General features: G+C 60.7%; 1 protein-coding gene across 1 annotated transcript in view; it reads right to left on the reverse strand.

Moving 5' to 3' along the window:
- Positions 1-18392, reverse strand: part of PNPLA7 (patatin like phospholipase domain containing 7) — a 60687-nt gene extending 42295 nt beyond the window's left edge. The window contains exons 1-14 of the mRNA XM_025051142.1: positions 16691-18392; positions 15383-15457; positions 15203-15287; positions 14770-14849; positions 14437-14528; positions 14124-14264; positions 13459-13618; positions 11288-11368; positions 3959-4087; positions 3487-3567; positions 2578-2704; positions 1843-1983; positions 1125-1225; positions 909-1055 (exon numbers count right to left, since the gene is read on the reverse strand). Coding sequence (XP_024906910.1) covers positions 909-1055; positions 1125-1225; positions 1843-1983; positions 2578-2704; positions 3487-3567; positions 3959-4087; positions 11288-11368; positions 13459-13618; positions 14124-14264; positions 14437-14528; positions 14770-14849; positions 15203-15287; positions 15383-15457; positions 16691-16720 — 1470 coding nt within the window. The 5' untranslated portion in view covers positions 16721-18392. The remainder of the gene's footprint in view (positions 1-908; positions 1056-1124; positions 1226-1842; positions 1984-2577; positions 2705-3486; positions 3568-3958; positions 4088-11287; positions 11369-13458; positions 13619-14123; positions 14265-14436; positions 14529-14769; positions 14850-15202; positions 15288-15382; positions 15458-16690) is intronic.
- Between the last annotated feature and the right edge of the window lie 6 nt (positions 18393-18398).

The following is an 18398-nucleotide window of genomic DNA, read 5'->3' on the forward strand; positions in this document are numbered from 1 at the left end:
GAAAGTCTGCCCACTGAGAACCACTCGGGAGGCAAACACGGCGAATCCTGGGCAGAATTCCCGCGCAGGACCTGTGACCGACGGAGGGCTCCTGCAGAGAACACAGCCAGCCTTGGAGGGGACGGCGCCACCGCTGCCCCCACACAGGGCCAACCTTCTGGCCCGGAGCAGCCCTGCCTAGGCCCCGCCAGGCTCGCAGCCCATGTGTACGTACCTGGGACGGAGGCCTGGAGCCCCGGGGCCGCACGAGGCCCCACCTGCCAGTCTGGAAGGTGACGGTGACCTCCCAGGGATGCAGGCGCATGCCCCACAGCGCGGGTGAGAGATGGGCACACACAGTGCACTCACGCACTGGCCCAGAGCAAGGATGACAAGGCCTCCAGCACCACAGTGACGCGGCAGTGGGCTCAGAACATGCAGAACGAGTCGCCCACAGAATCTACACAAGGCCCAAGGCTGCAGTCTCTCAAAAGAGGTCGGGGGCATTGTCCCTGGCACAGTGGCTGCCCGTGGCTGCGTCGGGGGCATTGTCCCTGGCACAGTGGCTGCCCGTGGCTCGCAGTCCCCTGGCCCGTCAGGCGTGGCGGAAGAGGGCGGAAGGCGAGCGTGTGGGGGGGACTCGATCAAGGCACCATCACTCTGACTCCCATCGGTGTCCTGGGTGGTGGCCCGGCCCACAGAATGCGAGCGAGGCACGAACCTTCCCCTGCTACCCGCAGCCCCGTGCACCGTGAGCATACCACCCTGAGCCCAAAGCAGTCCCGCCTCAGGTGGGGGCTGGGGCCACGGAGAGGACGGGCATCAGGGAGCTCTGTCGAGAGCCCCGTCCGCGGGAGCCGGATGCCCGCTGCCTGCGAGGGGGCTGCGGCCCCGTCTGCTACCGCAGGGCCGGCGGGCTGGGCACTTACATCCAGCTTCATCAGGGTGAGCAGGTCCTTCTTGGCAGCTCTGAGGATGGCATCTGTCTTCGTGCTGGCGACAGTCTCGGCAGCATCGCTCTCCGGTTGGCGGGAGACCGCAGAGGGCGTCTCTGCGACAGTCACGCTCTTCTTGGACTTGAGAGGAACACGGGCAGCGTGACTGGGGGCACAGCAGGGAGAGGGCGTGGGGACAGCAGTGCGTACCTTGCCGGGCACGGTGCTCTCGGGGCGCTCGTCTGCGTGCAGGAGGGCCCTGGAGCGGTCAGAGCCCACCTTGGGGTCTGAGCTGGCACCTGCTGTGCCCCCTGCAGAGGAGGGAGGGAGGGTGAGGACGTGGCACTGGTGGAGCCCGAGCCCTGAGCCGCGCGGCGCCTGCAGGTAGGACTCATGTCGCGGGAGCATGGCCACTGCGTGTCATCACGCCTCTGAGCGCCAGGCTACACTGAGAGCTGGACCGTGACAGTGTGAACGTGAACTGCCCTGCTGGGCCCACCAGGTGAGTGAGTGGGCTGGTGGGCACTGCAGCACTGACAAGCAAGCAGACGTCACAGAAAAGGTCCCGTGGAGAAAGTTCAGGGACAGGGAAGTGTGCCTACACAACCGAAGAGCATGACAAACTCTGCAACTGGGCCACCAAGAGCCAGGAGCCAGGTGGGGTGGGGGTGGGCGGGCAGCGGCTCCTGGCGACAGCAAGGCCACGGAGAAAGCAAAGCTCAGTGACGGCAGAGGGGCTGGAAACGCGGCCTCGGGGGTGGGGTTGCACACACGGGTGCTGGTGGCACAGCCCAGCACGGGCAGTGTGGCAGTGCGGGCAGCCAGTCGGCCAGCGCAGCCCCAACGGAGCCAGAGCGCTGACACGGGGCCCCCGGGCTGGGCGGCCTGGTCACCCATGAATGCCTGGGGCACGGAAGGGGTCCTCTACCTGGTGGGGCCAAAGCAGCCTGGTCGCCGGCATGGGCCTTGCTGAGCTCGTCCGAGACCTCCTCATGGATGGAGGGCAGCGGGACGGAGTGACTTCTCTTCAACAGAGGCCCAGAGGCCACCACACGGCCCCCACGGTCTGCTGGGAGGGGACAGGTGTGAGGTCAGGCCTGTGTCCCACAGCAGCACAAACCACACACCTGCCTCCTCAGGCCATGGCCTTATCACCCACACATGCCTGGCTTGTCACCTGTGCCTACCTGCCCACAGGCCCTGCCCGGCCCCGTCACCAGGGTCTCCCTGAACTGACCAGCCCCTTGCTGCCAGCCGAGCGCTATGAAGGTGACCTGCTGCCCCAGGTGTGAACCCTGGTCCCCTTCTCAGTGCCATTCTTAGTGGAGGTGGCTGCGAGCACGCCTGGTGAGCCTGGAGCCCTGGCACCAGTGGCCACTCGGTAAGGGACGCCACACAGCTGTGCAGGGAGGGCCCGGGGCCACCGCCTTGACGGAGTTTCCCGCACCGTCAGTGCTGGCTCACGGTGTCGGTTAGTGTGGTGCGTATCACGCACCACCCGCAAGGGACTCCTAGTTGAGAAGCATGGAGTCTCTTTCCCCACATGGAGGCCCCACCTCGAGAGCCCATTGCCCCGTCGTCAGAGCACGAAGCTCACGGCCCAGCGGCTTTCCCAGAGCCACGTCCCCTGCAGGCCGGGGGGAGCGGGCACCCTGGGCAGTACCTGGGTCGCAGGACTCCTGGGGCCGCAGCGGCCTGTCGGGCCTCTCCTCGGGGCCGCAGCACGTCTGCTTCTTGGCCTTTCCGGCGGCCACACTGGCCACAGACACGAGGGGGATGGCCTGGCTCTCCTGGGGCGTGAGAAAGAAGTGGCTGCCACAGGAGCGTCCGAGGCCCGTGCCCTCAGTGACGTGAGGCCCGCGAGGAAAAGCCACTTTGGGGACCAGCTCCGTGAAAGTGGGGCAGGCGGGTTTAAGGAAGGATGACCCAGCTCGCTTCCATCTTGGCAAGTCCAGCAACTTCAGACAGTGGTCGAAAGTGTCAGAAACCTGAACACTCTTCATTAAGATGAAAAATGCAGAAAACAAAAGGATTTGCCCAAGATGTCAGCAAAGCCAGGTGACCAAGCCTAGAGCGTCACGAGTCGGCACAGTGAGGGGCACGCTGGCACAGCCCACGCACGCGCACTGGCCTAGCATCCGGGGACAGAGTGGGTCACAGTCGCGGCTGCCCGTCCATGCCTCATGAGGATCCTGTGGGGGACGCGAGGTCATCCCATCTCAATGCCATCAGTCCTCCCCCCACCTTGACAAAGGAGGGTCAGGGGACACCAGGGGACAGGAGAAGACAGCTCCGCTGGAGGCAGTCAACTCAGCGTGCGCCCAGTGACCAAAGGGGCTGCATTCAGGCCCAACTGCAGACTGCCAGACGGGGCACGCAGGAGCCAGTGGGCCACCGCAGACAAGTGGCGGGCGACCAGAAGGGACAGAGTCCAGCCCCCGAGAAGGAGCAACCTTGCCGGCCCGCTGGGGGCAGGTACTGAGCACGAGGCCCAGGGGCATGAAGCTCTGGTCCAAGAGAGACTACGGCCCCATCGTTACCTCTCACAGCCGGGGGCCCCGCGTCTGCTTACGGGGTTGAAGAGCTCCGTGGTCAGCCCCAAGTAGTTGTGCAGGGCCAGGAAGGTGACCCTCTGCAGCCGCACCATGATGATCTGAGAGATGGGTGGCCGTGAGCTGAGCTTCGACAGCCCCAGGCCGCCTCAGATGCCAGCGCCAGCGGCATGAGCATCCTGCAGTATTTTTGTAAGTTTTCCATACACCAAAAATTACTTCGGAACAAGAAATTTGAAGTTAAAAACGCTCTCTCTGGGGGGGCAGTGGGTGATCTGCCGATGTCCAAGTGATGGGGACGCGTTCTCAGTGTGCGGCACACGCTGCAAAGCTTCTTCACACTTGAGTCCTCCCTGCCCCCGCCCAGCGGCCAGCACTGCCAGCGGTCAGCCCTGCCTGCAGCCCCCGCCCTGCCGACCTGCGCGGGGCTGGGGACTCTGTGGCAGCTGGAAGGCCCGGGGTGGGGGGTGGGGGGAAGGGGAGGTGACCCACCTGCACCACCCTCACCAGGGTTTCAGGGTATCTCTCAAAGACGCCTTGAAAGGCCACTGCTGGAAGCCGGAGGACAGTGGATGGGACGGCGGCACGGGCAGACACGGTTTTGTACGGCGCGGTGTGGCCCTGTGAGGGACGACACCCGGTCAGGCTGCCCCGCTGTGGTGGGGTTGGAGCTGGCTCTCCACCTGCCTGATGCGTGACACACAGGCCTGGCCTGGTCACGGAGGAGGGGGGCTGGGGGAGGCAGGGCGCCCGGGGGCCAGGCAGCATGGCAGGAGAACCTGGCCCGGTCACAGAGGAGGGGGCTGGGGGAGGCAGGGCGCCCGTGGGCCAGGCAGCATGGCAGGAGCGGCAGCCCCACGCACAACCTCGCCCTCCGCCGCGCCCAGCTGCATCCTGCCAATGCCTCTCCTCCCGCCGCTGTGCCCGGGGACCACCCTGCCCTTTTCTGTCCCAAAGGTTCTGCCTTTGTCAAAACGCAATGCACCTACATGCACGGAGGGCCCAGCCCGCTCCCTGCAGGGCGCACCCGGCCACCGCGTGCGCCACGCGTGCGGCTCATGTCGACGCAGCGCAGCATCCCCACTGGCAGGGGGAGGACACAGCGCTGCTCCCAGGGCGGCGGCCATCACAGAGGGCCAGGCCGCGCCCCCGGGGCCGTGTGAGCACTCCTCACCCTCGCAGTGCCCGAGGAACCGCCCAGCTGTGAGACTGTCGGGTGACATACACAGACATGCGCCCACACCGTCATCCCTCAACCATGGTGGTCCCGAGTGTTACAGCTCCGGGGTGCTGCAGGGCGGGTGCTGGCAGCCTCAGGAGGGAGCTGCCATGCCAGTGAGCCCGTGCGTCCCCGTCCTCCAGGGGCAGACAGTGGTGGACAGCACTCTGCCTCACAGCCTTGACCACATGGCCACTGACGGGGTTACGGTTCCCCAGGGTCGCACCCCACTTTCCGAGGGACCGGCGCATGCTGGTCACTGCTTGCCTGGCGTCATGGCCGCCCAGGCGGTCATCTGGCCACACTGCACGTCTGTTTTTCAGTGAGTGGCCCGTTTCCTTGACGTGGGTCTTGAGAGTTCTTCGCACACTCTGGGCACAGGTCCCCGGTCAGACGTGGGTGTCGCAGTCTGCGGCCGACTGGCTCTTCCGGCAGCGTCTCTCAGACTGCAGGCTTTACACTTGGCGAAGTCCAGCTCAGCAGCGCTGTTCTCTCATGGGTCAGGTTCTTGTGTCGCATCTACGAAACCCCGCGGCAGACATGGCCACCTCCAGTCAAGGCGAGGTGGGCTGAGGTCATTTGCGTGGGATGGCGAAGCCAGCACCGCCTGCTGAGAGGATCGTCTGCTCGCGACGGCCTCTGCAGCTGTCAGTGGCCAGCCTGCCAGCGTGCGGGCCATCTCTGGGCTCCGTGCTCGGGAGCTGACCTGTGTGTCACTGCTGCACCATCTGGTCACTCGTGGTACGGCTTGAACAAGGCGGTGTGAGTCCTCCAGCATGTTCTTTAAATTCCTTGAGCTGTTTTAGTTTCCCCGTCATCCTCATGATCTTGTAATCAACTTGCCCATTTCTAGAATCAAAAGCTCGCGGAGGTTTTGACTGGAACTGTGATGATGACTTTGGGGGCCGTGCCTTCTCACCAGTACGTCTTCCGAGCGCAGCAACCAGTGTGTCCCTCGTCCCTCTGGGGCTGCTCTGGCTCCCTCACCAGCATATAGGTCCTGTGTGTGTCCTGTCAGACGGACACCCTGTATTTGTGGCTTTGGGGACTGTTGTAAATGCTGCCGTTTTTAGCGTCTCCATTCCCCATTGTTCGCTAACACGCAGAGATGCAGCTGGCTCTACGCTCTGACGCAGGCACCTTACTGAGCTCACTTGGGCCACGGAGCGTCCTGTGGACTGCTGGGTTTTGTGCTGGTTGTGGACAGAGGCCGTCTGTCCTTCTTCCAACTCCAGCTCTTCGTGCCCCGCCCTGGGGAGGCCCTCAGTGCTGCTGAGCCTGGCGGCGGCTCTGAGTGGACGAGCAGGTGTTTCAGATCTTCAAAGGACCGTGTCCGTCTCGCCCGGGGAGCCCGGTGCCAGCTGCGGGCTCTCACAGACATCCTTACCTCAATCCGGGAAACTCTCTTTTCTTAGTTTTCTGAGCGTTTTTATCATGCATGGATGCTGAGTCCTGGCCAACGCCTTTTCTGCCTCCACTGAGATGACAAGGTGCTACTGCTTCAGTCTGTGGATGTGGCGCATCAGACTTGTGACTGACGAGACAGTCTTACGTTCCTGAGCCAAACATCACGTGGCCTCGTGCAGTACCGTTTTTTACATGTTGCTGGACTCGAACTGATAGCATTTTACAGGGGCGTGTGTTTCCGTTCATGAGACATTGGTGGCAATTCTCTCCTTGCAGTGTCTGTCTGTCTGGTTTGGTGTGCCCTCGGCGCTTTTCTGCGAGTTTTTGTAAAATCGGCATGATTTCTTCTTTAAATGCTAGGTGGAGTCTGTGTGAAGCCACTCATACCTGGAGTCCTCCTTCTGGGCAAGATTTCAGCCACGGTCTGACTTGAGCTCCCGTGCAGTAGTCTGTGTCGCACTGTGGGCGTCGGCAGCTCGGCCCCTCCCAGGACCCTCTCCATGTCAGCTTCGGGGCTGCCTTCATGTGGGTGGAGTCGCTCAGCCCTCACCTTCTGGTCCCCGTGCACTTCCGACGCCGGCGGTGGGCATCTGCTCCCTGTCCCCCGCTGCCCTGGCTGGAGGCTCCCTGAGTGTGATGCTGGCCAGGAACCAGCGTTTGTGCCCAGTGGCGTTCTTGCCACCTCCCTACCTGCCGTCTCGCTGACCCCCGCTTTTATCTTAACCCCTTTCTCCCTTCCACTGGCTCTTCCCAGTTTTTCAAGGTAAAAGTGTAGGCCACTGATTTGAGACTTTCTCTTTTCTAGTAGAAGCATTCTAGGCGAGCGACTTTCCTCGGTGCACCAGCCTAGCTGCACTCCGCAAATGTGCAATGTGACATCTTCATTTAGTTTGAAGTATTCTGACTTCCCTGTAACTTCTCTTTGACCGATGTTTTATTTAGAAGTGTACTTTTGAATTTTCGAATATTTAGGGGATTTCCTCTATTCCTTTCTGTTACTGGTTTCTAGTTTAATACCATCACAACCAAAGAACATACACTGCACGATTCAAAATTCCTTGACATTTATTAACATTTGTTTTATGGCTCAGAACTAGTGGCTGTTGCGATGGTTCCGTATACACCCGAAAAGAACATGTTTTCTTCTGCTGCTCCAGTTCAATAACGTTCAACTAATCGATTAACTAATCTAGGTGGCTGCTCTGTTGTTCAGATTCTGTGTCTGCAGATTTCCCATCTCCCTCGTCTGTCAGCCAAGGAGAGAGCAGCTGCTTCTCCTCTCGGCTTCGACACACTGCTCCACACCGAAGTCACGTCTTTGAAACCCTGTGGCTGGGCGAGCATCTGTAGGACCCACGGGCCCGCGCTGCCCATCTCTGCCCATGGGCCACTCCGTGGCCTGAGTCTGCTTTGCACGACGTTCACATAGCTCCTCAGCTGTCTTGCGTTTTCATGATGTGGCTTTGCCCATCCCTTTACCTTTCGCCAAATCTTCTGTGAGAACTGGGTTTCACAGAGGCCGCCAGCCCCTGGCGTGTCCACCCAATCTGACGACCCCCATCACGTGACTGGTGTCTGCAGTGCGATTCGTAAGGTTAGGGTTCGGTTACAGTTTTCCGGGGACTGCTGGTCCGCGTCAACAGGTTCTCCACCAGTCAGGTTGCGGCCACCGCTCGGTCTCGTGTCTGTGGGCAGTGGGCTCCTGCGGCCCTCGGCTGTCCGCGCTGCCTCGGATCTCTGCTCTGTCCTGCACAGGCCACACGGGGCTAGGCTGGTTCCATTGTCTGCGCTGTGCCACACGGGGTCAGCCCTGGATACACAGGCGTTCACAGACGGACGGACGCAGTGCCCACAGCAGGACGCGCTCCTGCCTACGGGGACTCCGGCTCCGAGCTGGACAGTGGTCGGCAGAGGAGACCAGGACCCAGCCTCGCAGGCGCTTCCCACCCACAGCCTGCCCGCAGCTCGCAGCGCGCTCGGTAACTGCTCCTGCATTTGTCCAGGCTTTGGCTGCGACCAGCACGAGGGGGGCTGCGGCGTCAAGCATGGCCGAGGGCCGAGCTCCATGTCGCACCAGGGCCAGATGAGTGTCCCCCTGGAAGGGGCACCTCCAGACTCCTTCCCTGACGTCCGCATGGCGGGGCACTGGCAGATTCCAGTCTGGGGCTCTGCCCTGGAGAAGAAACCCACAGACACTGACCTGTGGGGCCCGCCAGCCTTCCTGCAGGGAGCCCCGGGGACAAACCCTGAGCACACGCAGGCCCGCAGCCAGCCTCCAAGGAGCCTACGAGCCTTTTCTTGAACTATCTAGTCATATAACCAGCACTCAAAAGAAGGTGTGGAATATTCACAGCACCCAGATTATTCGGGGTTCCCTCCCCAGGCTGAATCAACCAAGTCTCGATGGCTCACAGTCAGGAAAAAACGTAGCCAAGGGCCCCAGCAGCCACTGCTGGCGTAAGCGAAGCTGCTGGAGCTCGGCCGTGTGAGCTCGTTCAGGCTGGGACGGCGGGGTTCGGCGGCTGCAGCGGAGACCGGCGGCCCACGGAGCCCAACACGGCTCCGCCGGCCCCAGGGCAGTGCGCTGACCTCCCCCGCTGCCAGTCCGGCCGTGAAGGCGCGGTGCGCGCCCTGTGTGGGTCTGGCCTCTCTGTTCCACGACACGTGTCTACAGCTCATCTGTGGTTTGTGTGGCGAGTCCAATGAGGACGTCACTCTCTCACACACAGGCTGTGGGGCACAGGAGGCCAGATCTGAGGGAGAAAGCCAAACTAAACAGAGGAGAAACCCAGAAGAGCCAGAGATGACGAGGGAACAAAAGTGGCCCTTGTTCGACATCACCCACGAGAAAAGACGATGTTTAAAAAGAAAGAGTTCCTGAAATAACCAACGTGAGAACAGAAATGAAAAGTTCGGTGGAAGGTGGGGAGATGAAGTCGGAGAAGCTCTTGGGAAGTACGGTGAAGAGGGACGGGCCGGGCGGCGTGAATCCGGAACCGAGGTCTGTGAACCGGCTCCCTCGCCCGCTCTCAGGAGGCCCAGGGAGGGCCGGCCCAGCGAGGGATGCACCCGCGTAGGCCCGAGCACACGTGGCACGGCGGAGCCGTGGAGCTGGCGGAGCCTGGGCACTGCGAGCTCTGGGGAGCCAGACCGTCCCCTGGGCCCTGCAGCCACTGGCTGTGTGCAGGGCCCACGGACAGAGCAGCACACGTGCACGCGGCTTCACCATGGTGGGGGCAATGAGGCCACAGGGCCACCAGGACAGCCTACGGTCGACAGGGACCCAACACAAAGACTGCAGAGCACAGGAGAAGTCGGCCGCGCAGCGGGGCCTCGGCGAGTTGTGAGTACCCTTTTTGGGCAAGGGACAGTACACGAGTGGGGGTCACAGAACATATGCGTTCTTAGAATACTGTGTTATTTTGATAAGGTTTACATTTTTTAAAAATGACAAACACTAGTGCCTGGGAAGACAAAAATGATGCCCTTCCACATGACCGATCGATCCCTGTGGCCACTTTCTCCAAAGGTCACTCGTTTTTTTCTCCTAACCCAGGACCTGAGGATGAGGTGACTGCAGCAGGCTGGGGGTGCAGCTCACAGTGTGGTGAGATAGCATTCAGCTCAAGATCAGGTGCCATCAGCACCGACCACCACGCAGACGACAGGGAAGGGCCTCTAGCGGTCTGTGCAGAAGCCAGGCGGCCGAGCGGAGGACGGAGCCACGGACCCTGGTTTACCGCATCCCCAGCACAGTCAGCGCCCTCACAGACTCAGACGCTCCCCAGCCAGAGCCACAGCCCCCACTCGCACGTCCAGGGTCCCAGTCCCAGCACAGGACTGCAGGCATGAGTGTCTCCTGCCTGGGTCAGCCCTGCTCATAGGACGTGGTGTCCCTGTCAGCCCTGGCCACACCCTGTAAAGCCCCAGGAGCAGAGCCTGAGACCAGGGTCCTGTCCACGCCTCCACCCCAGGCCCCCAATCAGCCTCAGCACGTCTGTGCCAGTCTGATGGGGGAAGGATGAGGCCTGCACACCCCAAAGTCTGTTTAGCACTCGTCCTTTGTCACACACAAGAACTCAGGGGTGGGTTGGAGGGTACCCACCAAGGGTCCACCCATCGAGAGTGCCACACAAGTACCTGGACTCCTGGCCCTACGAGCAGGTGTCCTGGCCCAGACTGCTTAACCGCTCTGGAGACCCCCCTGTGCAGTCCTGGGAAACCGAGGTGCCAGCTGCCTTAACACGCAGCCAACAACGAAAGTAAGAGGTACAACTGCAAAGGATAAGGTGGAAATCGAGCCACCTGCTGAGTTGCACAGGGCTATGCAACTGTCAAAACAGCGTGCACGCAAGACTGGCTTTACTGTACGTGGGTTCTACTCACAAGCAAAAGACGATTAAATAAACATTAAGTTTTGGTTAACGGGGAGGGAGCAAGGCATTCTGAGCTGAGACCCTTTGCAGCTGGGGATGGGCACGCAGACTGACTCTGCTCCCTGCCACTTCTGAGTACGTTTGAAACGTTCCATAACGACAAGTTTAAAAACCATGAGAGGACACGAGATGCCGTGTTTCAGCCGATTAGACTGGCGAGAATCAAGCATGAAGTGGCTCGCTCGCGGTTGGGGCGAGCAGACGGGCACCCTCAATCGTGGCTGGCTGCCCAGCCTCTGGGCAGGGGGTGGGCATCTGTGGGCTCTCCTGACGGTCTGACCTCCAGGGTGGGCTTCCAACACAGGAAGCGCCGTCCGTACAGGAGCACGCACCCAGCAGAGCCACAGAGGATTGGGCATGACAGAGAGCTGCATGCTAGCACACAGGACCCCGAGAAGGTCCCCCTGAGAAGGGGCCTCGGGCCGGAAGGATGGGGTGACACGCCCCCACATGATACTCTGCCTTTTGAAGCCTGGACACATGCACGTGTGACCAGTGCAAATAGCAGTCGTCTAAGCGACGACCACAGCTTTTCATAAAGGCACAGAGCTGCTTCAGCAACCCACCCCACCCCTCGACCCCCGCCCCTGTACACAAAGCTGTCCTCAGGCCCCACCCCAACCCCACCCCATAGAACCCACCCTAGGCCCCGCCCCCAAACACCCACCACCCTTGGGCCAGCCTGCGCAGCGGGGAGCCGGGCTTGGGTGAAGGGCTGCCGGCCAAGTGGGCCAGGGTGGACAGGGCTGTGGGACTCACGGTGATGACATCCAGGATGCTGAGGAGGCTGTGGACGCTGTCTCCAGCCAGAACCTCCTTGACCGCCACCTCAGTGCCGTCCTGCTCTTGGGAAACAGAGCAGAGTCACCCACAGGGGGAGGCCTGGCCCAGGCCAGCCAGGCAAACCGACCCTTGCCACCCGTCGGCCTCCCCGGGCCGGCTTGCATGGTACACGGGGTGATGAACTTGGTAGCCGAGGACAGAAATCGTGAGAGGCAACAAGAGATGTGGGGACACCCGGCCGGCGGCACGGATGTGCAGCCGCATGGCGCATCCTCACCGGTAGGCCTGACTGGGGGCGCTGTGGCGCCAACCTTGTCATGCTTGGCAGGGATAACAGCATTTCACATATCTTTCCACTGGATTCACAGAGAAAGAACGTCCTGCTGGTGGCTTAATGGTCGTGATGCCTAACGACAGGACAAGCTCTGAGAACGCGTCATCGGGAGTTTTCGTCACTGCGTGAACCTCACAGACCCAAGAGATATGGCCTGCACAGCACGTGACAGTGGCCAGCTCTGTGGGCAGCCGTGACGATGGGACATGCTGTGTGTCTAAGTGTATCTGGATGTAGACAAGTACAGTAAAAACATGGCATAAAAGAGAAAAACCAGGACGGCCGCACAGGGCGCTCAGCACGAATGGAACCTGCGGGGCTGGCAGCTGCTCTGAGTCTGAGTGAGTGGCTGTGATGGCCTGGGGTGCCACTGTCCACAGCTGCAGATTTATACACTCTGGACACCGAGTGCATGAACGTTTTTATACACACGCTGATTTGTAAAATAAAGTTCATGTTTATAAAAAGTATTTTTGTAATTTATAAAAAACTTATTAAAAATTTCCTCAATGATATTCTTAGCCTACTGTGACTTTTTTACTGCATAAACTTTTACATTTTATAAAATAAAAACCTTGCATTCAGCAATGTGTTTTGCTACGATGTGATAACAGCAGCATCCCTGGGGACAGGAACTCTCCAGCTCCACTATAACTCATGGGACCCCCGCAGTACCCAGCGGTCCCCAACCTCTGTGGCACCAGGGACCGGGGCTCCTATGAGAATCTAACACCTGAGGACCTGAGGTGGAGCTGAGGCAATGATGCTGGCACTGGGGAGCGGCTGCACATACAGATGAAGCTTTGCTTCTTGCCCGCTAGTCACCTCCTGCTGCGTGGCCCCGTACCTAACAGGCCACTACCAGCACCAGTCCGCGGCCGGGGGGTTGGGGACCGCGGGCATATTCAATCTGTTGTTGACCGAAACGTTATTCGGCACATGGCTGTGTTGGAGCTTCATCTCCCCCTGACCCAGGAAGACCCTTGAAATCTGTTCAAACCTGGCAGTCAGCCTGTGGGACGACCACTGCCCTGGATGCCACAGCCTGACTGCAGGAGCCCGGACAAAGGCCCTTTCCTTTCTAGTTATACCATCGGGTCCAGCCGTAGCCACACATGAGAATTCTACAGACAGCACCGTGGTTTAGAGACCATGAGGACATGCAGGAGCCCCAGGGCTCCGGCAGGTGGCAGCTACCACCAAGCTGGGAGTGAGCGCGTGCAGCCCGGGTTTGCTAAGTGTCTGCTTTAGCAGTGACGAGCACTGGGGAGCCCGGGTCACACTGACCAGGGCGAATGAACCCGTACGCCCTCCTGGAAAGCAATGCGACCTTGGCAGTTTTGGCGTGGAGGTCACCCCAGCAACTGTGATCAAGGGGGTAATGTGACAGACAGGAAACAAGTATTCTGCTTCCAGATGAACTAATACCTTGTTTCCTTAGAGCTAAAACTGTTCATAGTCTGAAACCTGAAAAAAAGGCCAGGCCACGACTGATCATGGCAGACTGATACCCAACCACGGAGGGGCGTCCCAAGAAAGCGGCAGACACATTTTAAAATGCCCAGACATGCGATGTGAAACGCAGAAATAAAACCACTACCTGCCACTGAGCCTACCAGACAGAAGGTACACGCGTACGTGAGATGGCTGCCAGCTTGGAAGAGGCAGCCACGTTCTAATGTTGGGGTCGAGTGTGCCTTTTCCTCAAAGAACTGAAATTTAAACTTCTGCACACACTTTTCAATGGAAGAATTTACCCTCCACCTTGCCCGCCCACAGAGGGCCTGCCCGCTCAGGCGCTGGGGGTTCTCACCGTGTCCTGGATGCAGACGTCCAGCCGCCCGTCCTGCACCACATAGATGCTGGTGTCCGGCTCGCCCGGCCGGAAGACATGCTCCCCTTCGAGCAGCTGCACGAACACCATGTGTTTGCAGAGTTCCAGGAACAGTGGCTTCTCAAAGTGGCCCAGGACCCTGCAAGAACCAGAGCACATGTGGGGTGCCCTGCAGGGAGGCGGGAAGGCCTTTGGAAGAGGCCGATGGGGGTCCAGGCCACCGTCACCATACCCAGACCCACGGAGCTGGCTTTCCCAGGGCTGCAGCCCGGGATCACTGTCAGGACAGATCTTAAACTTCAGGAACCCCCAAAAGCTGTTTTCTCACGAGCTCAAAGGGCTCTGGCGCTGTGACTGTGAACTCGGACCAGGCTGAGGGGCACCCTCCCCGGACAGTGAAACAGTGGCAGAAAGGGTCTGGAGAGAGATACAAGGTACCCAGACATTGCACACTCACTGGACATGACGACACGGGGGCACAGAAATGCAGCAGTGACGCGACGGTGGGGGCCCCACTAACTACCGGGCAAACGTGGCAGGAGGAGGGCAGCCCCGCCAACCGAAGGCAGCCACAGGCAAGCAGCAGGTGGCCGCCAGGCTGCAGCGTCCCCGGTGAGCACGCCTCCTGGGCCCGCTGTGCTCACCGCACGTTTTTCAGCATGTAGAGAACTTCCGACGGCAGGTGCGAGTTCTTCACGTCGAACTCCGTGAGGTCGGCCTCCAGCAAGGAGGGTGGTGGCTCCTTTGGCTGCAGGGTGGGGTACTCCTTCTTGAAACGCAGGATCCTATAGAGCAAGACCCAGACACTGGAGCAGAAGCCAAGGGGTGCACAGCAGGGGTGTGAACACTGCGGGCCCCGAGGCGGGGAAGCCACGGCGGCCGTGACATCTGGGGTCACCAGTGCCCACTGGGGGCAGGGTGGCTGGGATGCGATGTGGTCTCTAGGGCACCCAGTACCTCTTAGCCAAAGACAGCACCTTCGTCCTCTTCCTCACCCGCTGCCGGGGGGCGGCCGTGCTCCCCACAAGCGTGTTGGGGAGTGTGGTCACCTGCAGAGGACAGGCGAGGCCAAGTCGCACCCCTGAGCCTGGAGAGACCCAGTTCTCAGTCTCAGGACTGCCCCGTGGGCTGCCCATGGTGCCAACATCAGCCTGCCCAGCACGTGGCCCATCCCTGGTGCTGCTGACAATGATGTGCCACACAGCCACTTCCCCACACAGCCGGCACCGCCTGCGGAGCTCCTGTGTCCCTCTGCCGGGAAGGATGGCGCTGTCCGGCTGCCCGGATTACCTTCCTCATGATCTTCCGGCCGTAGAACATCACTTTGTCCCGCTTCCGGAACCTGTACTGGGGCGTGGGCTGCATGTGGCCTGAGAGGGGGAGTGAGGGCCGCCTGAGGGCTCCATAAGGGCCATGAGCTCAGGCTGGCTCTCCCACCCCGTTACGCACACATGGGAAAGGGCCCCGGCGAGCATCCCAGGGCTGTCACAGGCCAGGCAGAGGCAGCAAGACTGGCAGCTCTCATGGCACCCTGCTCGGAATGTGGGCCAACCAAGCTGGGCAGATGTAGTTCTGTGGGCCCCGTGGGCCCAGCCTTGGCTGCTACGGGCCGGCACTTTCCAACAGCAGCCACTATGAGGGTTGCTCCTGGAGGCCAGACATGGGGAGCCACCCACACCCCTTCGTCCAGTCCTCAGAGTGGAGCCTGAGGTGCTGTACTCACGGGATCGGCCAGACCTCCTGTATACGAGGACAGCGGCGCCAGCGAAGGCCAAGGCCAGGACGGCTCCGATCGCCATCCCCATCAGCTGGGCGAGGGCGCAGACAGGGCACCGTCAGCAAGTGCCACAAAGCCCCCCACCCCAGACCCGTGGGGAGAGCCTGCCACCTGTGAGGCAGTTACCATGGTGGGTGGCGGGAGCTGCTCTATCCACTGCAGCCACCAGGAGTGCAGGGAAGGGACCAGACAGACGCCAGCCTGGAGGGGACGCCGTGGGTCAGAGAGGGCAGTGAGAACAGGGCTCCCACTCAGGAGGGCCTCTCCAGAAAGGAGCATCTTCCGGGAGCACAGAGGCCTGTCTCCAAGGACACCAGGACAGCCGGACTGGGCCAGCAGCTGGGCTCTTCGCCGCCGCCGCTCCAGGCACGATGAATGCACCAAGTCCTAGGCTTTCTGGGTCCACAGGATGGAAGTCCCAAGCAAAAGGCCCAGCTGGCCCACAGGGAGTGCCAAGGCCATCTCTCGGTGCCCTCTGCTGCCCCGGGGCACGCGGCAGCCCAAGCAGCAGCAGTGCTGAGGAACCCCACAGAGCCATCGGGGTTCTGACGTTAAATACTAGCTCACAGCACAGAAGGGTTGTCGCCTGTTCCCCCATAGCCCAGGAAGGAGGTGAGCTCAGATGGGGAGCAGGCAGGGGCTGCGGCCACCCACGCAGAGGACACTCTGTCCATCTATGCGCCTCCCCAGGCAGCTAGGAACAGGCCAGGTGGGGCATTTGCTGGCTCTGCCGTCTCTGCACCAGTGCGTGGCCTGGAGCAGTGCACCTGACCCCTCAGAGCCAGGACCAGACATGGCTTCGGTGCAGAAACCACGGGAACGGAGGAGCACTCGAAGCAGCCTCTCACAAGCGGGACGCTCCATCAGGCAGTGAGCAAGTGGCCCAGAAAACACAGCCCCTGAATTTGGTTCAGGAGGCAAACGGAAGCACGGGGCCTGCTGTCCCTCCCGGCCTAACCGTGTGCTCAGCAACCGTGGCCACACCCTCCATTGAAATGTGTCCCTCAGAGCTCAGCCACCACTCTGGGACAGGCAGGACTGTCCACAGACAGGTCACGAGGTGCCCCATGGCCTATGCTCACATTCTTCACGGGCGTACACTCAGACTTAGAGCTTTTCACGGCTGTTTCGATGCATCAAATTGTCTGCTTTAGGAATAAAAGCCTTTGTGATGTGGCTACAGATGTTCCACTGAGAAAAAGACCCTCTGACAAAATGAATACGTGAAGTCCTAACGAGAACCAGGGACTGACGGCTGCGATCTCGGGGGAAGAACGGGCAGGGCCTCAGTTGAGGGGCAGAGGCCCGCGCTGCCACACTCGTACTCAGGCTCCAAGGGACTGCTGGCGGAGCAGAAGCTAAGCACTAAGGGCTCCCTTTCTCCTGGTCCAGAAATAACCCCTGTCCCATACCTGGAACCCTCCGGTCCCATACCTCCGGGCTGACATCCTCCTCACGCTCCATGGCTGAAAGGACACAAATGGTCGGGGTGAAAAGCAGGCAGGCTGGCTCAGGTGAGGCAGGGGTCCCAGCGGCTTGCGATCACATGGGAGAACCGTGTTCTCAGGCACTCCCAGGGCTCCTTCCCTGTTAAATGCCGTTTCCCTGGGAAGAAAACCTAGGTGAATCCGTCTTCATGAAGAAAAGCTACTTTTTCGGAAGCATGAGAGCCATGCCCCTCTTCGACAACAGCCTTTGTGTGGCTGCCTGTTCCCTAGAATAGCAGCCAAGTCTCCGCCCCTTGCCCCTCGCCCAGCTGGCCAAGGGCACTGGGAGCAGCTGGGCCCAAGCCTAGTGCTAACGGTACCGGAGCTGCGGAGGGGCTGGCTGGGCAGTGGCAGGCTGGGACAGACCCTACCCAGTGGGAGGTGCCTGGGGATATCCCATCCAATGTGGCTGAGCCCTCAGGTGGGTGTGTTGGGTCCAGGGATGATGAACTTGGGGACTGGCCCTGCTCACCTGGCCTCTGTACCGTAGGGAAAAGCTAGGTCTGGGGTCTTTGGCCGGTGGCTCCCAGGCCCCTTAGGAAAGCAGTAGCAAGGGAGGTTTATCTCTTCCAAAATCCCACTCCAGGAAGTCGGAGAGGCAGGTATGGGGTCACACGTCCTGTGCCCTCTTCGTCCTAACTGGGAAACCCTTCCTTCTCAGGTGAGTCTCCTCAAGGGCCAGCAGGTCCCTAGCTCTGCAGCCACTACTGCCCTGATCAGGACAGTGTCCCCAGCTCCCCGCTCCCCGACTTGTGCTGGGGTGCTCACCCCGCTGGCACCTGCCAGGCTCCACCTGGGACAGCCCTGTAACAGAAGGAAGGCAACCCAGCGCAGAATGGAGGCCTGGGCCTCGGGACTGGCGACCTGGAGGGCCCTGGGTGTCAAGGGGAATGGCGTTAAGGCCAGTGGGGTTAGGGGGCTGTCAGGCTTGGAGGATGTCAGGATTAGGGCTGTAAGACTTGGGGAATAACGGGGTTAGGGAACTGGCAGGTTAGGAGGTGTCTGGGTTAGGGAACAGGAATATCAGAGGGTGTAGGAGTTAGGGGGCCATCGGAGTTATAAAGGCATCAGGATTAGGGAGTGTCATGGCTGGGACATTGAGGTTAGGAAAGCGTAAGCATTATAGAGGCATCAGGGTATTGAGGGGGTGCCAGGGTTAGGGGGCAGTTACCGATAGGGAGTGTCTGGTATTACAGTGGCATTAGGGTTAGGGAGCGTCGAGTCGGAGATCGTTGGTTACTAGAACATTGGCGTTAGGAGGCATCAGTGTTACAGGTGTGTCATGTTCGGGAGTCACGTCAGGGGAGTCGGTGTTACAGGGGTGTCGGATTCAGGGAAGCCGGTGCTATAAAGACTTGGGGTTCGAGGGAGTAGGTGCTACAGAAACGTGGGATTCAGGGGCGTCGGTGTTACAGTGACGTGGGGTTCAGGGGCGTCAGAGTTACAGGGACGTGGGGTTCAAGGGGGTCGGAGTTACAGGGACATGGGTTCAGGGGCGTCAGGGTCTGAGGCAGCGGTCGATGTCCGCGGGACCGAGAGGACGCAGCATGCGGCTCCCTGCGCAGGGCGGGCGGGCCGTGGGGCAGTGTGCACCCCAGCGCGCGTTGGGGGAACTGCCGCTACCCCTCCGACAGGGCTGGAACCCCGGCTTTCCA

The sequence above is a fragment of the Pteropus alecto genome, unplaced genomic scaffold, assembly GCF_000325575.1.
Source record: "Pteropus alecto unplaced genomic scaffold, ASM32557v1 scaffold67, whole genome shotgun sequence".
Taxonomy (NCBI): domain Eukaryota; kingdom Metazoa; phylum Chordata; class Mammalia; order Chiroptera; family Pteropodidae; genus Pteropus; species Pteropus alecto.